The sequence below is a fragment of the Aspergillus vadensis genome (genome assembly GCF_003184925.1).
Source record: "Aspergillus vadensis CBS 113365 unplaced genomic scaffold BO88scaffold_10, whole genome shotgun sequence".
Lineage (NCBI taxonomy): Eukaryota > Fungi > Ascomycota > Eurotiomycetes > Eurotiales > Aspergillaceae > Aspergillus > Aspergillus vadensis.
In genome coordinates, this window is record NW_020292048.1 from 357,690 (window position 1) to 384,367 (window position 26,678).

Below are 26,678 nucleotides of genomic sequence, written 5' to 3' on the forward strand. Positions count from 1 at the left end.
AAAAGTAATAACAGTATCACAAACGCATATAAAGACGAGTAGTTCCTACTTTCTATTCCAGACACATCAACTTCCACGCACCATGTCTGCCAAATTAATTCTTCCCACCCTCAGTCTCTTCACCCTCTATGCCATTTGGTACTACGCCGACGCCAATGGCCTTCTCGAACTTGCAAGACAAAGCATCGAGCGCAAAACACTCCCAGGCAGCGATGCACCTCTACGAACCGTCTACACCGGTCTCCCTCGACTGGACCACCTGCTCACCACCTTAACTACCTTTTTCTGGCCTACCACCGATGGAAGCCACCCCGCCTTGACACTCCACACGCTCGGGTTCGCAGGGACCTTCGGCTCCGCCTGGATTCTGATAAGCCTAGAATCATGGCGACAAGGCAATGCCTGGACACTGGCAGGATAGTACGTTCACCAACATGTACCCATGTGTATCAAGCTAACCTCATCACCAGTCCCTTGATATTCGGCCTCTCCGCCCAAACCCTAACATTCGCCTTCGCAGCACCTCTCTACTGCGCCCTGCAACTCACCACCTCCATAACCTCCACCTCTCCCACCGCAACCAACATCCACATCCCCAAAACCATCCTCACCACCCTCCCCCTAATCTTCACGGTCTCCTACATCATCCCCAGCGCCCTAATGGTGCTCCCTCTCTCCTCAACCATAACGACCGACCTAAAACAACTCTTCATCGCCCTCTGGCAACCGTTCCCAGCATACATCTCCATCCTCCTCACCCTTTCCCACACCCTATTCTCCCCGTTCACATCCACTCCCAAGCCCACCCAGAAGAACCACAATCTCTCCTCCCTTCGATTCATCTACGCCTTTGCCTTCTTCAACACCCTAATCCCCCACCTCGTCACCCTCACCGTCTCGCTATCTACTATCCTCGCACCTGCTATCCTCTCCCCAGAGTACAGGACTTCCCTACACCCCAGTATTGTCTTCGGGATTCCTACGCCCTGGACATCGCCTGTTATACAGGTGGCTAGTGTTGGAGACGGGGTGCATGCGTTCCTGAGGTGGGATTACTTGATTGGGTCGGCGGGAATGGTGGTTTGGGCGTGGAGGTTGTATGGTAATGCGGTGAGGATGGTGAAAGGTGGTGCAATAGGGTGGTGCGAGTGGGTGTCGTTGGTGGTGAGGGTCGGGTTGTTGGGGGTTGTTGCTGGGCCGGTGGGGGCGGTGGTGGTGTTGGTCTGGGGGAGGGATGAGATGGTTTTTGGGAAGGGGGAGAAGGGGGTGGAGAAGGCGAGGTAGAGGCAGAGTCATTGAAACTTGTGTAGCTGATCTATTCGTTGGTATCTGTTTGAGTACAGAGCCATATGCGGTTGTTGTCTGGACGTGGTCAGCTTGTGGCTTTAATACCGTACGAGATCGGTGATAATGACACCAGGGTAATTCAGGGTTATGTACTTGGAAAATCCATACCAGTGAGAGACTAGTATGCATGCGTGCAAATATAGAACCGGGATCCCCATGAGAGTACGAGTATACCTGTTGTAGAAAACGTGTTGGACCGTGTAGGGGTAGATAATTGGTGAAATGGTCAAAAGAGTCGGATGGCTACAGACAACGCACACAAGCGTTGGATATCTTTCACCTTCCAACCACAATGATTGGCATGGCTGCTTTCACTGCTCACTGGACTATTCAATTCCTGACTTTGTTATTCCAAATGAATGTGTTGTAGACATGTAATGCATGTGCACATAAGTGGATTATGGCAGCAATGCTTGACATTATACCAAAAGAGGGATAGTCTGCTACCCCGCTCCGATAGCAGCTTCTTCCCACCGCCTGCCATAATAAGATAACCGCTTATCGATAAGCGCAGGTACCGCAGCGGGTAAGCGATGGCCAACACAACAAATCCAAACTAGTTTCCAACTAGTTCCGCTGCTTTGCTTTGCTTTGCTACTCCTCTTTTCGCTCGTCGACACTTGCCCATTCCTTTGGAGTCTTCACCACTTACCTATCATTACCGTCCCTCCCTCGTCTTGAGTGAATGTTAGTCGACCCATCCATCCTTATCTTTCGGGATACGCAGCCACCCACCCATGGTGGTCTCCGCAAATCCCTCGACATTATTCCTTAGCGACAGTGTCCCATTTGAGAAAAGAGAAAACAGAAGATTTTGCTCCTTCAGCATACATCCATATTCCAATCGAACAGTATGCTTGGTGATGCCGAGATCCACGCTTTAGATAGCAATCTATCAAGCATTGTGCAGCAGAACCAGCAACACCATGCCGATGTACAGAACCTCCTGGATAAGTTCCGCCAGCTCTTAGACAACTACAACAACCTCAAGAGTGATTATGAGGAGGAGAAAGAGGCTAGAGAGAAGTACAAGCGGATGGCTAGGGGTCAGGTACGCAGAATGATCCGTCAGTATGTAATTGTTCAGCTCTGACGGTGACTTAGGAGCGGAATCCTTTCGTGCTGGTCCTCGTTGATGGAGATGGCTATCTCGTAGGTACATCTGGATCCTTAGGAGATATCATACTGATCAACTCCGCGGTAGTTCAAAGAGCATCTGCTAAAAGCCGGAGCCGATGGTGGCATTACGGCTGCCCGTATTCTTAACGATTCCATCCGCGAACTGCTCCATGATCGACTAGGCCATCAGGCTGACCAGTGCCGTGTGATGGTACGCATTTATGCAAACGTGCTTGGATTGTCAAAGTCATTGGCCCGCTCCGGGATTGTGGGACAGGAAGCCCGCTCTCTGTCGCCTTTTACAGCAAGCTTCACCCGGGCTGAGGATCTTTTTGATTTCGTGGATGCGGGAGATAAGAAAGAGGGAGCGGACTATAAGATTAGGGGTATGAGTAGCTCTATATTTTGGAAGGGCTCGAGCTAACGTCAGTAGAAATGTTCCGCTTATTTGCCGACAACAGCCAGTGCAGACACATCTTCTTCGCTGGTTGTCACGACTCCGGGTATTCTAATCTACTGACACCTTATCGTGGCCGGACTGATCGCATCACCCTCCTCAAAGCTGCCAACTTTCACAGCGAATATGAAAGATTGGGCCTCCCGGTGCGAGAGCTTCCCGCCCTCTTCATGTCTACACCTATTGGTGGAACTGGGAGTCCCTCCAACCATACGCCTTCGATGTCCACAACCTCTAGACCGATTTGCAAACATTTCCAAAAGGTGCGTGGAAATGCATTGCCATACTTTGCATTTCAACTAATGTTCTTCAGGGCATTTGCCGATACGGCAGCTCTTGCAACAAGGCCCACATACCGCAGGGTCAACAACTCTCTAGATCCGACAATACCCCCTCTCCTCCAGGAAGGGAATCTCCTACGAGTGCTCGCACTCAAGAGTTTTATGCCTCACAACTTGTCACCCACCTCGATCCTAAGTGGCAAGATTATATCCCGATAAACTTGGCCGGAGATCGCATTGACACCTACTGTCCGATCCCCGGCCACGACGCATGGGAACTCTATACCCGTCGCGCCAAAATCCATAAGCCATGCAATAATTTCCATCTTGGCGGCGAGTGCAGCAATATTGGCTGTGAATACGACCACGGCCGTCTTGATCCAAGCTCGCTGGACGTTATGAAATACATACTCCGTCAGCACCCATGTCAGACGGGCCCTTCATGCCGATCCACTAAGTGCTTCCTCGGCCATCTCTGCCAGAAGGACGGATGCCGAGGCCTCAAGCCGTGCCGCTTTAATCGTCACGCACACACACTTGATTTGCATATTGCAAAATACACGCCGTCCATCAAAAGGGACACTGGTCACTCGCGTGCTCCAAGCGCCGAGGGGGCATTTGTCCCAGATACTCCCGAAGAGCCGCAGGGCCTCATTGTATTGTGAACGTCCAGTAGGACTATATTCAAGGCCAACACATACTATTATGTTGTCTTATATTAAGGCAGACCGACTTGTTGGTAGGGTAGGGCCTTAAAAATTGGTTATCAATTGTTAGAGAAGAGGATGAAATAGGAAGAGGCCACTTCGGAAGGGAGGAAGGAAGCAAGCAAATGGTTTGGATTCTGAAAACACGATACAGGTTAAGGCTATCACTTAACCAGGCGCAAAGCGCGCAATAGTTATTGACGGGGATGACTGAATCTATATGAAAGTATTTCCGCCTCTTTCGTAACACACATCTCATCTAGGACATACCTGTGACCGGATAATTCCATTCAATGCTGGTGAGAACCATCCAAGTCTCGGTTCATTCCTCTCCATGAGGCGAGCCGCCAGCAGATCGGTAGATAGCGACAGCAAAATGAGGGAACAACCGATGCCAGGATGGCAACTGCGATCCACCAAAGGTAGCAAAAAGTAGTATATAAACCTCAATGACAGGTACATCCACTGCTGTCCTCTCCACCATCAGTCACGACAACATCCTTCCAATTGATCTATCTGTTCTCAATCACACCAGAATTACAGTAACTCTAAACCAAATAAAAAAGATAAGAAAGATTAAAAAAAAAAAAATCAATTCCAAGCTCAGCAATCATGAGTCATCAGGGGAATCCTGTTAACCCTCACTGCATTTTCTGCAACCAGGGACACCCTGAGCCCACCGGGGATGCTATCTACGAGCACATCGAACAGCACCTCGATGACCTGAACAGACGTTTCAGGGAGAAAAGAGCCGACAACGAGGAAAATTCTACGATCATTGACTGCCAACACTGGCCTGGTTGCCGTCACAGGCCTCTGACCTCAGTAGAGGGGGATGCCCATGCTTTTCATTGGGTATTCGTTGAGATGGCACGTTTGAAGAGGCAGGATCCCGATGAAGAATATATCTCTTGCGATTTATGCGGCAGCCGTCATCCCACCTTGGCTAGAGAAGATCTGGAGAATCACATCCGCGACTTCCATAACTTATTGTTCAATAATCCCATGGTGGCGCACCCTTCGCCATCTGAATTGTCTGAACTTCCACCGGCGGCGATGACTGGCTCCGAAGCCATGGAGCTTGACGCGGCAGAGGAGGATCAGGATGGCGACTTTGAAACTGATGATGATGAATTGCCTGAACTTCCACCGGCGGCGATGACTGGCTCCGAAGCCATGGAGCTTGACGCGGCAGAGGAGGATCAGGATGGTGACTTTGAAACTGATGATGATGAAACGGAGGAGGTTAGAGCCCAGGGGTCCAGAGAGGAGGCCGCCGCCGAAGCCCAGTACGACTCTGAAGAGGAAGAACCCAAAGACCTACCTCATGACCTCAGACCAGTCATCAGGAGTCTTGAGCAAGCCCTTTCGGATAACATCATGACTATCGAAAACTTCCTTCAGGTTATATGCAATATATGCCGTGATCATCGCTTTCCCATCGAGCACCTTCCCCAGCTTGAGATCCATAATGCTCTCCGAGCTAGACTTGCTCCGCTTGTGCATGGATTGGTGCACATACCTGGGGTCTCCTGGAACTTTCGAGTGGACCCCCGGAATGTCGAGGAGAGATTCGGTCGGACCACCATTGGCAAAGCCCTTCTTGCAAAGAAGGTCAGGCCGATCCGGGTTCTCTGTGATCTGGGGTTTAACATTAACGATATTATGGAGAGCAACATAACCGTGCTGGGTGCGGCCATCCTACTCCGGCACAACAAACTCGCCCAATACCTCCTGAACCCTGAATTCAAGGAAAAGTACGGCGTCGACCCTTTCGCTCGCGTGACTACGGACACTAGATATGGCAACGGCTTCACTCCGACTGCTCTATGCGTGTGGAGACACGAGCACAACACCCTAGAGACCATCCTCAGCTACGAGACGCCCCCTCACGTCATGCGAACCGAGGAGGTAAACATGCTCTTCCGCTCGCAGACCTTGGGAAACATCAGGCAAGTACTGCGCGACCCATACTTCAGAGAGGCCATATTTGCCCCACGCAACCCTCCCATCTCCCCGGTCCACTCCGCCGTTGCCAATAATCATATCGAAGTTCTGCAACTCCTCGTCCGGACCGGGAGGCGTCGCTCGCGCCTAGTTCCTAGGAATCTAGCCTCTTACATCAACTCCGAGAGCAGCACACCAGTCCAGTACGCAACCCCTCTCCTTGTCGCCATGCACCTTCGCAATGACCGAGCCGTGAATGAACTCCTCGCATGTCCCCACATCGACCTCTCAAAGCAAACCTCCCGCATGGTCACTCCCCTATATTACGCTGCCCGCATACTCAATATCAACCTAGTTCAATACCTGATGAACAACGGTGTTGATCCGAAACAGCCTACAGGTCTAGGCACGCCTATTCATGCACTGGTGCATATTTATAAGAATGCCAAGGAAGCGGAGGAGGATTTGCGAGATCCCCGGGGGTTCGAGGCCATCAAACAGCGGATTTACGAGCTTCTGCATCTGTTCTTGGATAGAGGCGTCGACCCAAATGTTAGGGCTACGGCTGGTACACAGGGACCCAGGACGGCTATCGAGGAGGCTGAGAGCGTGGGGTTTTGGGAGTTTTTGGAAGTGATTATGGCTCGTAGCACTGCTGCTGATGCTGCTGCTGCTGCTGCCGCCGGCGCCGCGTCGTGAGATGGGCACGATGGTACTGTGATACTGTGGTACTTTGCTTAGGTACTCTTGCTTTGAAATCGTAAAAGCTAAAATCAATAAACACACATTGCTTGCTCATGCTTCTTTTGATACATATCAAACCGTAGTCAGTTAATCCGGCTTCATTAACTATGTCTTTGAGTCAGCACCGTCCCTATTGTCTAGGTTTGTAGACCGACGAGGTAGTTAGTGGGAATATTTTAGATTATTCATTGGAGAGGTAGTTTAGATCTCCCTTTTTGCCATGCATCTCATCTTGCCGATAATGAATGATGTCGTTCGCTAAGGCATAGTTCACCTGGCCTCAGATATTGGTGGTCTGGCATTCATTACCTGAGGTCTTGGGATAGGTTTATCTAGAGGTGCGAAAAATCCTATTCTTATTACTAAATAGTACTTGGATAGATTTTTAAGATGGCAATAACACTATCCTCAACACCGAATACATTGAAAAGAGACATTTTCCTATTTAACTCCAACTACGAAAGAAAAAAAAGAGAAAAAAAGAAAAGAAAAAAAGAAAAAAGAAACTCCAGGCTGATGCGACGCTACCGTATACTGCATGCAAACCACACCATAATACACAAACAAGTCCTTCCTTCCCAGATATCCAGAACTAACATCAATCCTGATTCTCCTCCACCGCCCTTTCAATATCCCCAATCTTCCGCCTTCCAAGGCGCAACTTACTCCGCAGGTTCTTCTCCTTGATCAGCAGAGCGCGCTTCCGTCTCCTCGGCGGGTAATTGATCGGGCTTTCGCCACCAGTGAACACCACTAAGTCGTATATGAACGCGCCGAATAATCCTCCAAAGATGTCGGCGACCCAGGGGCCCCAGATCCACCAGGCGTGGTATTCTTTGAAGAGGTGGCCGCCCCAGCCGGCCATTACGGCGACGAGGCGGGGGCCGAAGTCGCGGGGACCGTTGAATGCTCTGGGTGTTTGTTAGTTGGATTGTTGTAGGGTGGGGTGATGAAGGGTGTACGTACCCGCCTGTGTTGTAGCCCAATGCTAGGACTAGAACGGTGATGATGATGCCGATGATGAATGCCTGCATACCTGCTCCGGGGGGAGCGTTGGTGTCGTCTCCCAAGGCCATGATGGTTCCGACGAGGATGGCGGTGCCTAGGAACTCGTTGAAAAATGCGGTAGCTGGGCTAACGAATTGTTTCGGTAGGGTGAGAAATGCTTGGCTGGCTGTTGTTTCGCTTTGTGGTAGATTACTCTCGACGGAGAGGTTGACGATGGCATCGTGGTAAATGGCGTAGGCGATTCCGCCGGCGGTGATGGCGCCGATCAGCTGAGCAAGGATGTAGATTACGCATCGGCGGGCGGGAAATCCTCGCCAGAGAGACATGGAGATTGTGATGGCTGGATTGAGATGGCCACCGGAGATGCCACCGACGATGTAGATGCCGATCATGAAGCTGAAGCCCCAGCATGCGGCTTGGCTCATCCATGAGCCGGCTTGTTGGTCCGATGTGTAGGTTGCTAGCCCGCCGCAAAGACCGAGGGTGATCGCTAAGGTTGTCTAGTGATTGTGTCAATTGCTGGATTAAGAGAGATAGTCTAGGTGAGTACTCACCCCCAACCACTCGCCCAATGGTTCCCTCAGATGATACCGGATTTTGGACCATTTGTTAAAGAATCCCATCTCGTTCTGGGGCTCCTCACCATTCTGTCTAGCTTCATCCGTCTGCGGGATATCCGTAGGCGGCTCTTCTGCCGCTGGAGGCGGGCGTTCTCGTCCTCCTTCTTCTCTTTCTTCCTTTCGATCCTCTGGCAAGGCTCCATACCGCATTCCGTCTCGGACAACATGGGGCAGCGGCTGCGCTAAACTCCAGACAGGCTTGTCTCCTTGTGTGTTGCCATACTGAGGATTGTAAGACTGATAATCCGGATGCATGTAAGCGCCCTGGTGAGGGAGTGGTCCGTAATAAGCATTCGGACCTGCCAAGGAGAATTGTGCCTGACTCCCGTAGCTCTGGTTTCTCATCGTAGCGGGAGGCTGACTCCGATAGCTCTGGTTTTGGGATACGCCAGTGCGGTGACTGGCATGACTTTTCTTTCGCGAGAAATTGGTACGCTCGGTTCCTTGGCTTTTGTTTCGAGAGACGCCCTTTCTGGGCTCCCTTTGGGGAGACTCTTCATCTTGGTCTGTTTTGGAGGATTCCCCCTCCGTTGAGTCGGAAGATCGATAGTCTTTCGACTCGGTGTCGACCTCTACGAGCTGTTAGCGGGATAGTTTGTCTGAATCATTTTACACTTACGATCGAGTTCCTTGTTGAGAGACCTGACTGGGTGCACCATGGCAGTAAGGGAAGCAGTCGGAGAATTGTACAATTGCAGTTTATCAGCCTGCTGTAGAAGAGAAGAACTATCTTATACTTAGGGGGTCTGGTTGGGGATATATTGTACGGTGCGCCAAGATTGCGTCACAGAAGCAGACCAGGGAACAGCCGACTGCAACCATTGGTGGCTTCACACCCAAACCCTCGAATTTTCCACGCCACACCTAAGTACAGATTTTGTACGTTTCATCCAGAGTTCCAGCTGATAGATCTAGCCGGGTTCCGTAGAGTAGGTGAGAATTATCCTACCAAGACTGATACCAGCACAGGTCAGCCGCGTTGAGACGATCATCAAGAGACCGCCTTGTTACTGAGACGCCAGAACCGGGATGATTGCCATCCAGTCAACCCCCATGCCATGGCAGAGAATAGAGTAACTTGTTGCCCGCCCCACAAACTTGCGTGAAATTTGAGCAGTTGGTGTCCTGCCAGAGGCATTAAGAGGAGGCAGGTCCTCACGGACAAAGCGGCCCTCCTCCGCTGCTAATTGGCGGGTTGCATGACCTCACGCTGTGCGACCTGGGTGGGCGGAAACGGATCTCTTCCAGTCACCGATGGCGGCGTTTGATCGGCGGCTTCGGGCCCACCCGTGACATGCTGGCCAACAGCCTTTGTTCTACACAGTAGATAGATTATGACCAACTCAAACTCTGATAAGCTGGGTTCGAGGCCGACACTTCCAGGGGAAGTATGGTGAGACCATGTGCCAAGAGGAGGCTATGGCCGTGGTTCAGCTAGGTCGGCATGGAAAGTTGTGCCTGCAGACGTCATTGGGTTGATGCAGGTGCCTTAAGCTATGGTCTGTCTCTTCATAGTCCCCCTCTATCAGAGGAGTGAGAAGTGAAGTCATTATGGGAGATGCAGAGTTAGATGCAGAATAAGATGCAGAACAAAGTTGACGACAGGAAGAGAACGAGCGGAATTGCCTGATCCGGCAAGTGACACACATGACGTCATCACGTGGTCCTGCCTGATCGAGACTCTGCACGTGATTTGAAGATACACTCTCTTAGCTACCGTCAATAATTTCATTTTGAAGTCATCAATTCATGCCATTGGAACCGCTATTTCCTCTAACAGTTCGGGAATGATATAAATTCAATCTCGGCTACAATGCCGTCGCAGCCCAGCTTACATTATGCGGCACCCACGCCTGTGATCCGCTTGAATTGACTTTCCGTATACCTCCAGACAATCTCTCCAATACCCATCTCTCGGAAGCCTTTCAGAACATTAATCGCATCATTCGAGCTCTCGCCATTCGAAGTAACAGAATAAACACCCCCTCCCACCTCCCCATCGACGCCCCGCGCAACCATGACCCCCTCCGACAGCGACACCCCGTCGTCCCCATCTCGCGCCGGATACCTCGCACTTGTAGCCACAAAGAGATGTCTCTCTCCGCTCTCCTTGGCAGGAATACAGATCCAACGGCCGAAAAGCAGGAGAGCAAGCCACACAATCCACATACGGAGATTATCCACCTCTCTGGTTATCCCGGTCTGGACAGCCCCAGGGTGAGTATTAATGAACGACACAGTCGGGGCCTTTTCAGCTAGTTCTTCCAAAGCCACTGTGGTCAGTGAAGTAATATGCCCGCGGAATAATGGGGCTGACAGCTTTCTGCCCTCGAAGTCGGTGGTGTCGATGGGACCTTCAGATCCGGCTGCCCCTACGGTTATGACGCGGCGGAGGCTGGTGGCTTGCTGGAGGAGAGGGAGGAGGTTCACAATAAAACGCATGCGGGCGAAGTAAAGGAGGGATGTGATCTTGCGGAGTCCTTCGGGTGTTTCTGCAGTATAGAAATCAGTCGTTCGTTCTGTAAGACTACGTAGTTCTTGTCATGGTGCGGCAAGAGATATATATATCCGCGTCGGCGATTACCCACCGTTGTGTATAGTCGCTACACCAGGTGTGAGAACGAGGAGATTCAGAGCTCTCTCCTTGTCCTTGATGTCACGACAAACCTCATCGACATTGCTGAGCAAGCTAACATCTGCAGATATGAAGATATAAGTCCCCTCGGGGTTCAGGGTTTCGCATTCGGCGATGATGCGGTTGGCTGCTTCTTGTTTGCGACCGACAAAATAGACACGGGGCCGTGCAGCATGCTTAGCAAACTGCTTGAGGGTTGCTTCGCCAATTCCACTTGTTGCACCGACAAAGAGAGCTACCATGCCCTCAGGAAGGGAGGTAGCAATCCGGGCATTGGAGGATTGGATATTGGCGAGGACTACCATTTTGTGGATGATACAGTGAATAGACAGGGTTTAGAATATAGGGGTGGTGATTACACTAAGACTAAGAAAAAAAATTATTGTTTATATACTTGTAAACAATCAATACCATTGTCAGTTTCTTTGCAACTTCATCCAATCAACATTGGTAATCCGAACAGGATGCTTATGCGATTGACGCTCGGGTTCATCCGTATCCGGCACGGATCACACTTTCCGGGGACCCGGTTGGGCGAGTCGACCCCGGATCATGGAGGTTCTAGATACGAGCTTCAGCACGGACGTTACCCTATCTCATTTGCTTGAAGGGAGAAGATATGGATAGGGTTGCATGGTAGCCTCGTGTTCTCTAGTGATATGCATCCCTGTGCCACAATCCAATCTTGGTGGTACTTTGCCCGTTCAAGTACCGAAGGCCGATGCTCGGTTCTTCGGGCTTGGCGCTTCAGGAATTTATCGCCGATCAGAAATAGCCCTCCTTACAGTTTCATGCTCAATCACACAGATATCGTGCTATCTTTGATGTTGAGATATATCGGTGCATGATATTCTGGATGCCTGGCATGTCGTCGTCATTGCCTGTTCTCTCCACATCCAGCAAATCACAATGGTAGCCCCCACTACCTAACTTCGAACTCACACTTGCCACATGCAGAACTAGCCTCAGCCCTAGTAGCAATCGCAAAATGCCCCCAAATCAGATAAAACTATGAAGACAAGCCTGGTTTGCCTGCACCAACCACAGACACAACCATAGCCAAAGTGGGGGGGCATTGCGCCGAGTAGTACGTCAGCCGGGCAGCCAAATCAAACCCGACCTCCGACTTTAGATCCACTGTAGCGCTTCCGCCGACGCGACGACCACGAGTCGGCCATCCTATATTAATCCTGCAGCCTGCCATCACCGCACGAGAGACACTCGGGCGTCTAATCTTCGATTCTTCAACGATGCTCGCTCGGGAAACTGCTACCGAGTTCTTCTCGGTAGTCACTCAGCAAGATGTCTTCTCGAACGACAAGCGAGGGGCTCCCCCTCGCGGCCAACATTTTCGGATTCGGTGTGGCGGCCTTGGTGGGAGGGAGGGCCTTTATCGCCATCGTGAATCGACTGCGACATCGACAATTAACCCTCGACACCATGATTCAAACGGATGAGTATGAAGACTGCGATGGAATTGCGACACCACAATCAATTAGAGAATTTTCCGACAAAACCCCACGCGTCGCACTTGCAATTGGTACCGGCATTGGTGTATGGCTATCGCTATCGGAAGTTGTCGTGTTTAGCATTGTGTCTGCTTCCGTCGGCGATCTTACACGATGGATGCGATTAGGGGCCTGGGGGACTCTGGCCCTCAGTACAGTCGCAGTTTGGATGGAAGACGAGTGCACGCTTCGGTTCAGACACGGTCTTCAAACAAGCATCGGGTGCGTCGCCATGATAGTACTTCTAATTGAGGATCAGTACCGATGTTATCAGGCATTGGACTTCTCCTTTCTGCCCTGGTTCTTTCTACTTGGCCAGTGTTGCGCCGCTTTGGGTGCCTGCATGGCCGGAGCGTCGTTGCCTCGTCGACCGGACGTTTATCGAAATGGAACAGTGGTGGATCGCAAAGGATCGACAACCTTCTTGGACCAGTTGTTTTTCGGATGGGTAGGCCAGCTGCTTTCTGCGGGTCAGAAAGATGAACTGGAGATCAGCCACCTGCCTGAACTCGAGTACAATAGCCGTTCACCTCAGCTATTTCAAGCTTTCAGCCAACAATGTACGGCTTCCAGCAAAAGCCTTTGGAAGGTCCTCTCTTTCAGTCATCGGAAAGCGCTATTCATTCAACTTGTTTTGACCTTCCTGAATGGGACCATGGCATTTGTGCCCCAGTTTTTTATTCTGGGAATTTTGCAGCGTCTGGAAACTGACCCTGATGATCCTTGGCTATGGCTATTTGTTCTCGGGCTCGGCGCATCGACTATCGTATCTGCTCTTATCGAAAATTGGAACCTCTACGTATCGTCAAATATGATTGCAGTAAGGCTGCAGGAACAACTATCAACAGTGATATATGACAAAGCGTTACGTTGTCGTGCAGTGAACAATGTCGGAACGGATCCGCAGAGTGCCAGTACCACCAACCTATCCAGTCAGGGTACCATGAACCTGGTAGCAGTGGATGCAAAGAAAGTGGCCGACTTTTCAGCTGTCGGCTTTCATCTTTACGAGGCACCGTTGAAACTCATCATTGCTGCTCTCTCTATTGGCCGTTTGCTTGGACCGCAGTGCCTACTAGTCGGTGGCTTAGTTCTTCTTCTTGTATCTGCAGGAAACTTTTACTCCGTCAGCCAGTTTTCGAAGCAACAAAGAGGTCTCATGAGGTCTCGCGACAGCAAGATGGGAGTCATCAACGAGGTCCTCCAAGGTATCCGCCAAGTCAAATTATCCGCTTTGGAGGAAAAATGGGAAGACCGCATCAACGAGTCAAGAGGGAAGGAACTGCAAAACCAGTGGCAAGTTTTCAAGTGGGAGCTTCTCATGTTCGTCGCCTATAACATTACACCCGTTGCTGTTTCCGCTGCTTGCTTAGGCACATATGCCCTTTTACATGACGACATGCCAGCGTCTCTCGCTTTCACCTCGGTCTCGCTGCTCGGTGCACTCGAAACCCCCCTTGCAGTTCTTCCCCAGATCCTGTTGAATGCAACGGGAGCACAAATCAGTCTGCGACGAATCGAACGTTTCCTTCGAACTCCGGACAGGGATGTAGATATTGCGCCCGCTGATGGGGTTGTGCTGGACCAGGCCACGATTTGCTGGAATGAAAATCAATACACTAAATGCTTTAGCCTGAAAGACATGTCATTGACCTTCCCATACGGCGCTTTGAGTATCATTACGGGGCCGTCTGGCTCTGGCAAGAGTCTCGTTCTTGCAGCCATTCTTGGTGAATGCGAGTTCCTGCAAGGTTGTGTACGACGGTCCCCAAGCCTGGCAGTTGCCTACGTTGCTCAGGAACCGTGCTTGAAAGATGGGACAATCAGGGACAACATCCTTTATGGCCTTCCGTTTCAGCAGGAGCGCTACCGGCGCGTTCTTTTCGCCTGCTCACTTAACAGCGACATAGATAGTCTAGTGCTAAAAGATGAAACTCAGATGGACGACCAAGGGAGCAATCTCAGTGGTGGCCAGAAATGGCGTATCTCCCTTGCGCGCGCGCTCTATTCCGATGCCGAGATAATTGTACTGGATGATATTTTCAGCTCCATTGATTCTCATACGGCGCAGCATCTATACCAGTATGCTCTGACGGGGAGTCTCGCCGAGGGACGCACACGCATACTGGCAACTTATCACCTGGAACTGTGCTTGCCACGAGCTGAATATGTCGTCGCTCTTGATGGCAACGGGCTGCAGTATGCTGGCCCCAGAAGAAACCTGAGGGACATGGGCATATTCAAGCATATGGCCCAGGCTGCAGCAGGAGTGGAGAGGGCTTCTCACATGAAGAAAGGCTCTCTGGTATCGAATGTTCAGTCTTCGGAAAATTGGATAGGAACGCTATTACCCAGTGAGCAAGAGCAACTAGAAGACTCAGCAAGGCAAGATGATTTGCGTGGTGAGGCCAATACACGAAACCAAAAATGGCGCAATCGTCAACGGATTTTCCGTTTAACTGACGCCAAGTATCTTTGCTTGCTTGTCTTGTTCCTGCATCTGAGCTATGGTGGACTAGCAGTTGGGCGAGGTCTGTGGATGATGATCTGGAGTAACAGCACGGACAAGAGCAGAAGCACAGAAGACATGGATACAAAAGGAGCCCAGCCCGCCGGGGTGAATATTACGTGGTTCCTATCTATCTACCTATTATTGTCGATCTGCTCATGCATCGTCGCGATCAGTCGGAGCTTCTTGGCAGTGCGCATCACCCTGAAGATGTCACGAAGACTTTTTGAAAAGTTCCTCTCTTCAGTACTACGCGCCCCCCTGCAGTGGCTCGACCAGATACCAGCTGGAAACATCCTGAACAACTTCTCTGCCGACTTTAGCTTGATCGACTCGCGCCTTCCATATGACCTCAACTACGCACTCGGTGTTGTGTTTGATCTCCTCTCCATCGTGTTGGCTGCCTCCCTGGTGAATGTCTGGCTGAATCTCCTCTCCGCCTGTTCGCTCTTACTGGCGTTTTACTACGGACAATTATTTATCAAAAAGATCCGCACCATCAAGGAACTTGAAAGTACCATGCGAAGCCCAGTTCTTCACCATCTTTGTGCCACCATGGATGGAATAATGACCGTTCGTGCCTACCGTCAAGAGGAGACCTACCGAGAGGAAATGTATGCCAAGATTGACCGGCATTGCCGGGCATCCTGGTGTCTCTGGCTGCTTACACGTTGGATCGCCGTTCGCGCAAGCACCATTGGCGCCGCTTTTACCACCGCGGCCTCTATACTCGTGCTCTCTTCCAACGGCATTACGGCTTCAACTGCTGGATTTGCCATCACGTTCATCATGCGATATAGTGGCGTTATGTCTCAAGTGATCAGGCAATACGCAAACCTCGAGATCTCTCTGAACAGCGTCGAACGTGTCTCGTGGTCTCTCGACATCCCTGCAGAAAAATACGACTCAATCGACCAGATGCCTGAGTCCTGGCCCGCGGATGGCCAAGTGGATGTATCAGACTTGACCGTCTGTTATTCGCCTGATTTGCCACCTGTTCTGTCTGATCTATCCTTTTCCATCCCGCCAAATACCAGAGTTGGAGTTGTCGGTCGTACCGGTGCAGGCAAGTCCTCGCTGGCAATGGCTCTATTCCGCTTTCTGGAAGCTCAGCAAGGAAGTATTCATGTGGCGGGGGTGGACATTTCGACCATTCCGCTTCGCCAGCTACGGACGCGCTTGGCAATCGTACCACAAGACCCGATCCTATTCTCTGGCACAATTCGCTCCAACCTCGATCCCTTTGATGAGCACTCAGACCAAGAGCTCTTGTCTGCATTGCGACGCGTGCACTGGACTATTCCTGATGCTGACCAAGACGAGCATCGTCCTGGATCGCCGTTGATAAAATTAGATGAGGATGACGATTCCAGCGAAAATCTGCTTGACTCTCTGGAACTGCAATACCAGCACCCACCAAGTATTCTAAACACCGCAGTCACCGAAAGAGGCGCGAACTTTTCCCAAGGCCAAAGACAGTGTCTCTGCCTCGCCCGCGCCATCCTCCGCCGGCCCAGAGTCCTAGTTCTAGACGAGGCCACCTCAGCTATTGACAAGGCCACAGACGCAGTGATTCAGAGATCCATCCGGACTGAGTTTGGGCACAACGACTCGTCGTTACTGGTCATCGCGCATCGCATCAGCACCATCGTCGACTTTGATCGCGTGCTTGTACTAGACGCCGGCCGAGTCATTGAGTATGGGACACCTCAGGAACTGGTATCGAATCAAAATGGGGTCTTTCGCAGTCTAGTTGAGAGCAGTGTTGAGAGAGACGAGTTGTTAGAGACTATGCATGCTGCCGGTCCGTGCACCTGACACTGTCATAGCCCCAAGTCACTACATCGATAAGGAGGAATACAACCGACGCCGATCATCAGGGGCTAATGCAAGCCGTTAGCGCGCATGGATCCTATCGGAGGTATTTACGCAGCTGAGACCTACCTTGCGAAAAGATAATCCAGATGCCGAATCGCCGAATACTGCTTAGAGTCCGCTGGGCGAACGTGACAAATATCCCTCAACATCAATCCAACAAGCCACGGCTTATCGCTCGGTGTTTAATAATCTCTTTCTTACAAATCCGGAGTTTCCGGATGCTTCTCTCCCCTTCAAGTCCTGGGGATGATCCCAGGGTTGTCGCGAAAAGGAAGCGAAAATCCAGATGGATTTCCTAATGCGGCCTAGTCTCCGCGAGGGTGTCTCGCCAAGAGTGGGATCGTATCGGGCTTAGTCTCCGCGGGTGGGACGTCATTCAGCTTCATGCATACAAGATAAATAGCTGCCAGTCTGCCTCTTTTTCATGCTCTATTCTCAATTATCTATCTGTATATTACTCATATACCCTTGTCCATATATACACACAATCAATCAACATGTCGTTTCCCTACAAGAAAGTCCTCATCATCGGTGCCACCTCGGGCATCGGCAAGGCCCTCGCCGTGAAGCTGGTCGAGAACGGCACTCAGATCGTCATCGCCGGCAGAAGAAAGGAGAACCTGGACGAGTTCGTCCAGCAATATGGCAGTGACAAGGTCGCATCGAAGGTCTTTGACGTGATGCAGCTGGACCAGGTACGTCCCCCTCATATACACCCACATCCACTCCCGCACTCTACTCACAAATTAACCACTATATAGATCCCCCAATTCGCCACCGAGATCACAACCGCCCACCCCGACCTGGACTGCATCTTCGTCAACTCTGGCATCCAGCGCCCCTTCGACTTCTCCAAACCCAACTCCGTCGACCTCACCACCTTCGACACCGAGCTCATCACCAACTACACTGCCCCCGTCTACCTCACCAAAGCCTTCCTCCCCCACCTGCAATCCCTCCCCACCCAGACCGCCCTCGCTTACACCACCTCCCAAATGGCCCTCGTGCCCATGATGCGCTGCCCCAACTACGGCGCCTCCAAGGCCGCCCTGCACCACTTCATCCTTGCCCTGCGGACGCAGGTCGCTGAGGGACCCGGTAACGTCAAGGTGCTCGAGATCTACCCGCCCGCGGTGCAGACCGAGCTGCACGATGCGAAGCACCAGCCTGATTTGAAGGATGGACACTTGATTGGTATGCCGTTGGATGAGTTTATCGGTGAGGTTTGGAGCAGACTGCAGAAGGGTGAGGATCAGATTGCTGTGGGATCGGCGAATGATATCTATCAGGCATTCGAGACGAAGAGGCAGAGCTTGTATGCGGATATGACGGCGATGTTGAATGCGGTGTTGAAGCAGTTTTTGGTGTAATCTGATCTGTTATTTAGAATTCATTGTTAGATAGACAATTTCATAGACTTAAGACTTTAACTTACCCCTTTTTTCTTACAATTCAAGAGAAGTAGACGACACCATGAAATGGTTCAAGAAATTAGTACCCCGCATACCCAGCGACAGAAGGATACGGCACGCCCTGCACCGCCCTCCCTCTACACGCCGCCAGAATCAACCCCCCAAATTCCGAGATCCCATGGACCACACCACTCTCTAACATGCCCGAATACTGATGCAACGAGACCATCGCATCCAGCGACTCCCCACCCTCATCCCCATCAACACCAACATCCCGATCCCACAACCCAGTCCTCATATCAAACGGCAATGAATCCACAAACGGCGTGCGGACGGAATAATTCCGCATCTTGAGCGAGTACACGCTCCTTAGCATGAACCCCACAATGATCGTCCTCCGCACACTCTCCGCGAATAGCCACGCTCTGCGCGGGCTCAAACTCCCCGGTAATTGGATGGGGGCCTGTTGCCACAGTTTCTGGCCGAGGTTGTAGAGCATAGTGCTGATTGATTCGGAGTAGGCTTGTGATGATGTGTCTGTGTCGGGGTCCGAGAGAATGAGCATGCATTGCGCGAGGAGAAGGGCCTGCGCGGTGGCTAGCATTTCCTCGAAGCTGGAGGTGTGGTTGAGGGTGCGGAGGAGGGATGAGGATTTCTGTTTGAGGAGGGGGATGATGGTTGTGTTTGTTGTGGTGGGTGATGTGGAGTGTAGTTTACACAGGGTGTGAATGTCCCTGATAGGTGAAGGGGGAGAAGATGGACTGGGCCATAGGTCTGGGTGAATGAAGTGGGTTTTCATGTTCAGGGCGAAGGTGGATGGGTATGCACGCATGCCTGAGACTAAGTATGCGATGATGGGTTGGGGGTAGCCCTTTGTGATTTCTAGGGGGAGGGAGAGGGGGATGGAGTGGGTTAGTTGGTAGTGCTGTCTTGGCTTCTTGTGAGGGAGTTTGGGCGAGAGAGTTGATCTGGTGGTGACTGTTGTTGTTGCGGTACTTGTTGAGTCTGTGTCGGATCCCACCGTTAATGGGATGTTGATGTATTCGCAGTCGATCTTCCGGGTCTGGCATCGGGTGCAGCGCGGCCAGCGCTGGTCACAGCGGCGTTTGCCGCGCGCGCAGGCTTGGCATGACCGGCGGAGTGTTGGTGGCCTAGGGATGTCGGAGGCCATTTGAATCTGACAAGAGGATGTAAAGACCAAAGAGAGACTTGAAGAAGGTAACAGGCGGATCAGATGTGCATTAGCTGGGGGATGATGGGATTGGGGACGTTGGAGTGGTTCGCCGATGGCAAACCATCGGGCGAGTCACGTGCATCTAGGTTTCGGGGGTAATTGCCTGTTGGGGACTACGGGAGGGTCTGGGCCTCGGGTATTGGGATGTTTCACGGCAGTTTTTATTGCTAGTTCAGGAACGGACTATTTAAGGTGCTGAATTGTGCAGAAGCTTATTTCGCCATTATATCTTGGATGGAGTGGGGGATCGGAGGCGGTCTTGGAGTGTTTCCCATGACTTTCTTGCTCTTTTGCCGGCATCCTCGGGATTGAACTCCTCGCTGCGCATCCGTCGGTCAAATACCTCCATCGAGATCCAGCCCGTGTACCCCTTGTCGACTACCCATGCCTTGACGATTTCTAGCACGGGCATATATCCGCCTAGCTCGGTTTCAAACGGGAATGGCCTAGCATGTCTAGACCAGGTGAATTGCGGTGCTTCGCCCTCTAGATACCACGGATGTGCCTTTGAGAAAGGTGGGTCGAAGAGCTCGCCGTCCGACAATTGGACGTAAAAGATCTTCTCCAGTGGGCATTGCTTCAGAAAGCGCTCAAGGGAGGCAGTCAAGTCCCTATCAGCTGTCGGGTACTTTCCGGACGTCTCGAACGGGCTCGCCCAAAGCTTGGTGACTTCGTGGAAGGTGTCCATGCACAGACCAAAGTTCTTGCGATCAACAGCCTCGACAAGCTCTAGGGCTGTGTCCCAGGTCGAACAGTATGTACCCCAGGAGAGTGGCTCATACGCGACCGAGACCACAGGTTCCTCGGCGCTAGCTAAATCTGCCAATCGCTGCAGATCAGATACAATGAGGCTCTTGTCCGTGCTGGCATCATGGCTGTAGTTGGATGGCACTTGCAGATACGTTGCGTTCAACTTGCGCGCAATGTGGATCCAGTGCCTTGCGGTGGCCATTCGTTCATCCAATGGGGTGCGGTTTCCTTCAAAGTTCTCAAACGCTGCCAACGACAAAATCTCGACGTTGAGCTCGTCACAGAGGTTCTTTATCTTTTCGGCTGCCTCTAGCATTGATACACCTAGGGCGTCTGAGTACCTCTTGAGGTCAGAGTAAACGACTTCAACGGCCATAAAGCCATGCTGGGATGCAACACGGATCTTTTGGTCCAGCGTGTGAGAGGGATGCTGGCTCAGGGAGAGGGTGCCAATTGCTTGTTTGTTCGATAGCATTTTGTATTCTATCGAGTAAAGTCAGGAAGGATAATAATGTGTCTCAGCAGATACAGATGGGATGGAATCGATCATTTATAAAATAATCCGGATCCCCGCATTGTCGGGATTCAAATTCCGGCCGGAATTGATCCTGCGAATTTCATGAAAGTTGGCCTTCTGGCAAAATCATTCTATCCACTCTGTTACCATAGCGAGAAGTGTCTGAACACTTTAGCCAAGAAGCTTATATTGCAGAGCATCAAACTTGAAGTCATCCCCAGCTCCAGGCTTTCGACTGGAGCACCTCGCCAAGTACCGGGTTAGAAACCCCGAAAGTCAGTGAGCCGTTTCCCGACAAATTAGACAGATGCATTACACCATGGCTCTCCTACAATAAAATCCTCGTGTAAGTACAATGAGAACTCCTTGTGTCGGAATTTCTATTGTCATGCTGCATATCATTCTACTCCCAGCCACTCACATAGCCAATTCTTCAAGCCACGACTCTTTTTACTCGCTAAAATCGTTCAAGAAAGACCATAGTAGAGGTGCAATTGTGGCATCAATCATGACCGATGATCAATGTACTAGCTAGGATATCATGATACCCTACAAACCCCAACCTAGCAAGTCTCTCCTGTCCCCTATCCGTAAACATAAGCAACTCATTGCAGTAACCAACAACCCAAATCATCGGATACCGCCAATGAAACCACATTGGATGCTCATTGGCCCCGAACCACCCAAAATGCCTGTCCAAATTGTAGCACAGATAGTTACAAGCGCTCAAAACCAACAACGACAAAATACCCGTAAAGTGAGCCGCCTTCTTCCCATGATAGTGATCGACAATAAAGCAATTTATCAGTCCCCCCATGGCACCGCCCATACCTATCGGACAGAAGACGAGTGTCCACATGACTTTATAGAAGAGGTCGCGGGTGCCGGTCATGATGAAGACGCCGACGGCAAGGAAGATGATTTCTGTGATGAGGGAGTTGAGATAAAAGAGGAGGAATGGACGGATGTAGATGATGCGGCGCTTTTGAGCCATTGGGAGGTCATTGTCCATTGTTATGATGGGTTGGTAGGTGATTGGGAGGGACAGTTTGGGTGGCGAGCTTAGGGACGGATGGGACTATGTGTTGTTAGAGGTGTTCTGTCTGATTGATCCGCACTATCTGTGTCCATGGTTTATTGTTAGTTTATATCTTTCGTGTTTGACAAGGAGAAGCTAGGCAATATCGCATATCAGGAACCGAGGTTTGATTGATTTCCCTCATTCGCGCTATCTTTCTGGTGTTACAGGGTGCACACCAGGATTACTGATCAGTCCGTCGGCATCGCCCCGTCAGTGAGAGGAGATATCCGCTTCCTGACTTATGCCGAATTAGTTGTCATGATGGTCGTTGGTGATCTAACTTATTGAAGTAGTTTACCGGTGACGGTTTTCTTGATCCGTGAATCTAGGTCTTTGGCTTGGGGGATGGAGAAGGGTGTGTCGATAAGGACGGACTTGGAGTCCCCATTTATTGTGATTCCGGCCTGATAATGCGTACCTCACCGCTCCTTCGGCAGTCTGCCCTCTTCGCATCTGCTGCAACCAGTTCCCAGATGCAGTCAGGTGGCTTCGTGGTTGTACTCGTGACTATGTATTTGGCAGTCGACGGCTCATCGTGCGGAGTCTCTCGGGCCCGTTCGGCGAAGGGTGTATCAATAGTTGGTAGCATCCAAGCGGTCGACTGTCAAGGAGGATTACGATCGAGGTCTCGAATTACAAATGAAGAGATTGTCGTTCAACTAGGTACTAATACAGCTCGGAATATGGAAATCAGCTCAATAATCTAGAGGTAACTTCCAACTCGTCTTATTGTAGATGCACCAGGATAACTAACTGTCTTACCGCATGAGACTCCTTCATAAATCCCGGAACTGTAGCAGATGTATATAAAGATCACTTTGAGAGATGAAGACAGCTTACTACTACCATACACCCTGCGTACCTAGCAAGCATGGCAACACTCGCGAAGCTGGCAATATCGGGTTATTTGACCGTGGGGGTGTGTGTGCCCTTCTACGTGCCGTACTTCAGATCCAGAAGTATGAATCGACGGGGAATCATCATGCATGAGAGGTAAAGGCTCGTTTGGATCGAGAAGTTATTGCCGGACTGACATTGAGTAGAGCCCGAAAGTATCCAGCTATCGGACCTTTCTTTCATCTCTATTGATATCTTGCGAACGACTATGAAGTCGTGGAAATATCGGGATTATGTAAATTAATTTCTTGGAGGGTGTTATCATTGATGTTGTGCGGTACTTTGTCGATAGGGGTGATGATAGGGCACGTACTGAGAGTGTTATGATCAATTATTTCAAATACAATAGAAGACAGATGTGAAGACTACTAGAGAACTTGGGTTTTCTACATTAGGTTGAGGTCGGCTAGGCTGCGATAATACGGAAAATTTCCTGAAAAGATGGCTCGTGACACTATCATACCTCTATAGCCACAGTCATGATCCATAACCCCGCTAAATGAACGGCAAGATGACAGAACTAGGATACTCTCCACCACAATGAATGAAGTGCTTCCCACGATTAAGTTCCTCCTCCGGACGCGGCTGTGACCAAGTCTTATACTCCGCAATACTAGGGTATTGGCCAGAGACCTTCCTCACTGTTAGCATATATCCGTCTTTCTAAAATTTGGCAGACCGATGGTAACTCACCCGCATGCTGATCGTCTCACCAGCGTCAAAGTCCACACCCATTGCCCAAATACCAATCTCAAGTCGCACAATCTCTCCAGGATGGACCTTCTCCTGACGTGTGTGAGGGTGGAAAGGGAACTGTGGGTGAATGCTTTTATCTGCATCAATCGCGCGGTGCGAAGCTCTAAGAATACCATTAGACCCCAAATGAAGGTTCGTGCTGGACTGTTCTTTCTCAGATATCTCGTCAATCGATTTGACCGGCGTCGCATGGAATGGGAAATTGAGATGCATCAACGCTTTCCCGTTCTTATCCTTCTTTCTTAAGATAACGAAAACAGTAAAGTCGTCTCGATCTTCGCAAGACATGTACAAGACCGCCTTCGGTAGACCGATTAGTCTTGCTGGTTTATCGAAGGTGTATGAGAACTCGGCGAAGCTGGATGTAAGCTCCGAGTCGTAGGAGATCTTTTCATAGGGACCAATCAATGTTGGATGAAGCTTCTCTGAAGAAAGGAAAAATTCTCGATACTCAGTGGTAGGCAATGGGAAGTCTTCGAGTACGATATCATCGATAGCTTCCCGATCCCCGAATTGCAGCGCAGACCAGCGCACCTTAGGGGTCTTCTCCCAGTCATTTTCAACACCCTTGAGATAGCGATCGAAGAAAACGAAAAGTTCATCCATGGACTCCGGACAGCTATACAGCTCATACCACTCCTGTTTGCTTCCCCAGCGAATCCACTTTTTATCATGTGGAAGCTCTAGCCAGGCACGAACGGACCCCATAGTGTGAATAGAGCTCACATCCGAGCCTCGGATATAGACGGGACAAAGCACTTTGGTCATATCTGCCCGCTTATCCTCCCAGAAAGGGCTAGAAACAGGCGAGCGGCGGTACATCTCCTCGAAATCCTCAATGCCGGAGTTGGCCGGTCCACGAACAATTTCGTTTGTGATAAGATCGAAATTGCTCATCGAAAACCACCCACCGCGACAAAACTGTTCACGATAGATATCACCCGACCCTTCCCATGGTGCAATGGCCTTGAGTGATGGCGGCTGCTGAGAAGCAATGAACCACTGAGAGATGGCGAGGGCCGAGTTCCCGGCCATGCCGATGCACCCGTTGCACCAGTCCATCTTCGCAATGGCCTCAACGACGTCGTATCCGTCTTCCGCATCTTGGGAGCCCATAACGGTGATAAGTCCGTCACTATTTCCTGCTCCGCGCGTGTCAACACTGACAATTGCATACCCGCGCGGACACCATGTCGCCGGATCGAGGCCCTCGAATTTCTCGAGACCGCTCAAGTCAGAGCGCGGTACACAGCAGTTCCACACGCACATGGGCAGCATATCGAGTGCACTGTACTTTTTGCCGTAGAAGGACCAGCTCAATACAGCGGGAATTTTTTCAGTAAACTCCGCCGGCCGGTAAATGTCGACGTAGAGCCTTGCGCCATCACGGACAACGATCTCGACGTCGTGGTCGATGCGAATATCGCTCTGTATGGGCTTGGCATTGAATCCGTTCCATCCTGCTGGAAGGACTTCTGATTTGCCTGGTTTGGGTCGCACATAGCCGTTTTCGCCCTCTTTCGGGGCTTTGATACGTTTGTAAGCGACTTGGACCGGAGGAGGCATTTTTAATGTAGCACGTGATGTTAGTGTACTGCTTTGGAAGCTTTCACAGACTCTAGCAAATCAAATCATACTGCAATCTCTTCACATTTAAGTTGTCCATCCAGCATCATCTTCCCCGCCTTCTGGCGTCTATATTGCACTTGTCTCGGGGCTTTAGTGACCGAAGCTCGGACAGCCCCGAAGTGAGCATCTCCCCCGAAGCCAAGGGCTTGGTGCTCGGGGGTCCCCGCATTACTCCAGACTGATGAAGGCCCCGAGCTTCGGGGCGCGAAGATAGCCTTTCGGAGCTTAAGGCTGCTGGATGTTTAAGTGAATTTTGAACACCCACTCGAATCAGTGTTCACTTCCAATCCATTGATCAAGTTGAGTATTGATTGAAGAAAGCACTATGTCAACAACCACTGTCATTCATGAGATCGCCGAAGCGACCAACGAGTCCTACACAGTGAAGGACTTGATTGACTTCAGCGACCGTCACTACGGCGATTGGCGCGATGAGTTTCACAAAAACGGCTGCGTCGTTATCAAGAACGTGATTAGTCCTGAACGGGCCAAGTACTACTGCGACAAGCAGATCGAGTGGCTAAAGAGCTTCGACCTTGGATTCGATGAAAATGATGAGAGTACCTGGACTACTGAACATCTTCCTATCAGCTTCAAGGGAGGGTAAGTTCCCTTCGTCCCGAGGGATGACTACTACTAACAGAAGATCAGCATGTACTATGGCTACGCAGCACCCCATGAGAAGATAGCCTGGGAAGCTCGCACAGAGCCGGCCGTCATTGAGATCTTTGAGAAGCTCTGGGAAACCAAAGAGCTTCTTAGTTCCTTCGACGGCATGAACATCTCCCTCCCGCGCCGGAAGGATGTCAACTGGAGTCCCTGGCCACACTGTGACCAGAACCCCAACCGGAAGGGGTAAGTCACCGAAGTGCTTGGACTAGACAGAAGGATACTAATTTTGTTACAGCATGCAAGCAGTGCAGGGTCTCGTCAACTTTGCCCCGAACGGCCCCAAGGACGGCGGCCTCATGCTCATGAAGGGCTCTGCCAAGCTCTTCGATGAGTTCTTCGCGCAGGACCGTGACCCCTATGACCACGAGGATGCTCCGCCACCGGAGATGAAGTACATGGATCTGTTCCTTTTCCATCAGAGGGATCTCAAGTGGTTCGAGGACCGCGGCTGCGAACTTATCAAGGTTAATATGGACCCCGGTGACTTGGTCCTCTGGGATTCTCGGACCATGCATTATGCTTGTCTGCCCGAAGGTGACCAAATCCGCCACGTCCAGTATGTCTGCATGACGCCGAGGCGCTTTGCGACCGAAAAGGCCTTGGAGCTGAAGAAGTATTGTTTTGAAAATTACATGGGGACTACCCACTGGCCTCACTGGTATGTAACTATGCGCCGCCTGTATTGATGTACATGCTAATTGCTGTAGCAATATCCGCCCGTCAACCGACAAGCCGATGAGGAATGGGAAGGTGTGCCCTAAGGATCGTACGGAGCCTTATGAGAAGCCCGAATTGACCGATACGGTGCTCAAGCTGGCGGGTGTCAAGGATTACTAGGTAGTTTTGCGTAATTGTTCAATTTTACGTGATTCATTCTCCATACTGCCACTTCGTAGCCTTCAAACTGTTCAAGTAACTTAAGTTATCCGATACACGAGTAGAGATACTAGATGACACAACAATTGAGACT

At 50.8% G+C, this 26,678-nt stretch overlaps 12 protein-coding genes across 12 annotated transcripts; 6 read left to right on the forward strand and 6 right to left on the reverse strand.

The window, feature by feature from the left end:
* Positions 1-82: 82 nt before the first annotated feature.
* On the forward strand, positions 83-1,284 carry BO88DRAFT_461856 (uncharacterized protein; the record flags this gene model as incomplete). The annotated part of the gene is made up of 2 exons (XM_025711194.1): positions 83-420; positions 471-1,284. 2 exons carry the CDS (start codon positions 83-85, stop codon positions 1,282-1,284), a joined length of 1,152 nt encoding a protein of 383 aa, XP_025563291.1.
* A 660-nt stretch (positions 1,285-1,944) lies between these two features.
* On the forward strand, positions 1,945-4,147 carry BO88DRAFT_364706 (C-x8-C-x5-C-x3-H type zinc finger protein). Its single transcript, XM_025703988.1, has 5 exons — positions 1,945-2,398; positions 2,452-2,499; positions 2,552-2,852; positions 2,900-3,186; positions 3,237-4,147. Exons 1-5 carry the CDS (start codon positions 2,201-2,203, stop codon positions 3,867-3,869), a joined length of 1,467 nt encoding a protein of 488 aa, XP_025563292.1. The 5' UTR covers positions 1,945-2,200; the 3' UTR covers positions 3,870-4,147.
* A 98-nt stretch (positions 4,148-4,245) lies between these two features.
* BO88DRAFT_425180 (ankyrin) lies at positions 4,246-6,557 on the forward strand (the record flags this gene model as incomplete). The annotated part of the gene is made up of 2 exons (XM_025708808.1): positions 4,246-4,250; positions 4,529-6,557. 2 exons carry the CDS (start codon positions 4,246-4,248, stop codon positions 6,555-6,557), a joined length of 2,034 nt encoding a protein of 677 aa, XP_025563293.1.
* Positions 6,558-7,108: 551 nt separating this feature from the next.
* BO88DRAFT_364710 (putative aquaglyceroporin) lies at positions 7,109-8,928 on the reverse strand. Its single transcript, XM_025703989.1, has 4 exons — positions 8,850-8,928; positions 8,165-8,802; positions 7,569-8,110; positions 7,109-7,513 (listed from the first exon to the last, which is right to left on the reverse strand). Exons 1-4 carry the CDS (start codon positions 8,887-8,889, stop codon positions 7,201-7,203), a joined length of 1,533 nt encoding a protein of 510 aa, XP_025563294.1. The 5' UTR covers positions 8,890-8,928; the 3' UTR covers positions 7,109-7,200.
* Positions 8,929-9,996: 1,068 nt separating this feature from the next.
* On the reverse strand, positions 9,997-11,170 carry BO88DRAFT_487642 (short-chain dehydrogenases/reductase; the record flags this gene model as incomplete). The annotated part of the gene is made up of 2 exons (XM_025712558.1): positions 9,997-10,722; positions 10,819-11,170. The coding sequence occupies 2 exons, from the start codon at positions 11,168-11,170 to the stop codon at positions 10,067-10,069; spliced, it is 1,008 nt and encodes a 335-aa protein (XP_025563295.1). The 3' UTR covers positions 9,997-10,066.
* Positions 11,171-12,131: 961 nt separating this feature from the next.
* On the forward strand, positions 12,132-17,152 carry BO88DRAFT_461861 (ABC transporter family protein). The gene has a single exon (XM_025711195.1). It carries the CDS (start codon positions 12,168-12,170, stop codon positions 16,698-16,700), a length of 4,533 nt encoding a protein of 1,510 aa, XP_025563296.1. The 5' UTR covers positions 12,132-12,167; the 3' UTR covers positions 16,701-17,152.
* A 105-nt stretch (positions 17,153-17,257) lies between these two features.
* BO88DRAFT_453256 (putative short-chain dehydrogenase/oxidoreductase) lies at positions 17,258-18,130 on the forward strand (the record flags this gene model as incomplete). The annotated part of the gene is made up of 2 exons (XM_025710736.1): positions 17,258-17,455; positions 17,522-18,130. 2 exons carry the CDS (start codon positions 17,258-17,260, stop codon positions 18,128-18,130), a joined length of 807 nt encoding a protein of 268 aa, XP_025563297.1.
* Positions 18,131-18,220: 90 nt separating this feature from the next.
* Positions 18,221-19,415, reverse strand: BO88DRAFT_35240 (uncharacterized protein). The gene has a single exon (XM_025703588.1). The coding sequence runs from the start codon at positions 19,341-19,343 to the stop codon at positions 18,252-18,254; it is 1,092 nt and encodes a 363-aa protein (XP_025563298.1). The 5' UTR covers positions 19,344-19,415; the 3' UTR covers positions 18,221-18,251.
* A 171-nt stretch (positions 19,416-19,586) lies between these two features.
* On the reverse strand, positions 19,587-20,652 carry BO88DRAFT_404538 (sugar phosphate isomerase/epimerase family protein). The gene has a single exon (XM_025706651.1). The coding sequence runs from the start codon at positions 20,629-20,631 to the stop codon at positions 19,630-19,632; it is 1,002 nt and encodes a 333-aa protein (XP_025563299.1). The 5' UTR covers positions 20,632-20,652; the 3' UTR covers positions 19,587-19,629.
* A 523-nt stretch (positions 20,653-21,175) lies between these two features.
* Positions 21,176-21,685, reverse strand: BO88DRAFT_425188 (uncharacterized protein; the record flags this gene model as incomplete). Its single annotated transcript, XM_025708809.1, has 1 exon — positions 21,176-21,685. One exon carries the CDS (start codon positions 21,683-21,685, stop codon positions 21,176-21,178), a length of 510 nt encoding a protein of 169 aa, XP_025563300.1.
* Positions 21,686-23,146: 1,461 nt separating this feature from the next.
* BO88DRAFT_387632 (X-Pro dipeptidyl-peptidase C-terminal non-catalytic domain-containing protein) lies at positions 23,147-24,973 on the reverse strand (the record flags this gene model as incomplete). The annotated part of the gene is made up of 2 exons (XM_025704825.1): positions 23,147-23,284; positions 23,345-24,973. 2 exons carry the CDS (start codon positions 24,971-24,973, stop codon positions 23,147-23,149), a joined length of 1,767 nt encoding a protein of 588 aa, XP_025563301.1.
* Positions 24,974-25,335: 362 nt separating this feature from the next.
* Positions 25,336-26,545, forward strand: BO88DRAFT_364730 (Clavaminate synthase-like protein; the record flags this gene model as incomplete). Its single annotated transcript, XM_025703990.1, has 4 exons — positions 25,336-25,639; positions 25,688-25,891; positions 25,944-26,366; positions 26,416-26,545. Exons 1-4 carry the CDS (start codon positions 25,362-25,364, stop codon positions 26,543-26,545), a joined length of 1,035 nt encoding a protein of 344 aa, XP_025563302.1. The 5' UTR covers positions 25,336-25,361.
* Between the last annotated feature and the right edge of the window lie 133 nt (positions 26,546-26,678).

Bases quoted from the DNA above. Each gene is read 5' to 3' on its own strand.
- BO88DRAFT_364710 (XM_025703989.1), bottom strand. From the start codon at position 8,889: ATGGTGCACCCAGTCAGGTCTCTCAACAAGGAACTCGATC. The intron at 8,803-8,849 runs GTAAGTGTAAAA...AACAGCTCGTAG, and splicing joins TCTCAACAAGGAACTCGATC to AGGTCGACACCGAGTCGAAA. The intron at 7,514-7,568 runs GTACGTACACCC...ACAAACACCCAG, and splicing joins TTGGGCTACAACACAGGCGG to AGCATTCAACGGTCCCCGCG.
- BO88DRAFT_404538 (XM_025706651.1), bottom strand. From the start codon at position 20,631: ATGCTATCGAACAAACAAGCAATTGGCACCCTCTCCCTGAGCCAGCAT.
- BO88DRAFT_35240 (XM_025703588.1), bottom strand. From the start codon at position 19,343: ATGGCCTCCGACATCCCTAGGCCACCAACACTCCGCCGGTCATGCCAA.
- BO88DRAFT_461861 (XM_025711195.1), top strand. From the start codon at position 12,168: ATGTCTTCTCGAACGACAAGCGAGGGGCTCCCCCTCGCGGCCAACATT.
- BO88DRAFT_364706 (XM_025703988.1), top strand. From the start codon at position 2,201: ATGCTTGGTGATGCCGAGATCCACGCTTTAGATAGCAATCTATCAAGC. The intron at 2,399-2,451 runs GTACGCAGAATG...ACGGTGACTTAG, and splicing joins AGCGGATGGCTAGGGGTCAG to GAGCGGAATCCTTTCGTGCT. The intron at 2,500-2,551 runs GTAGGTACATCT...ACTCCGCGGTAG, and splicing joins TTGATGGAGATGGCTATCTC to TTCAAAGAGCATCTGCTAAA.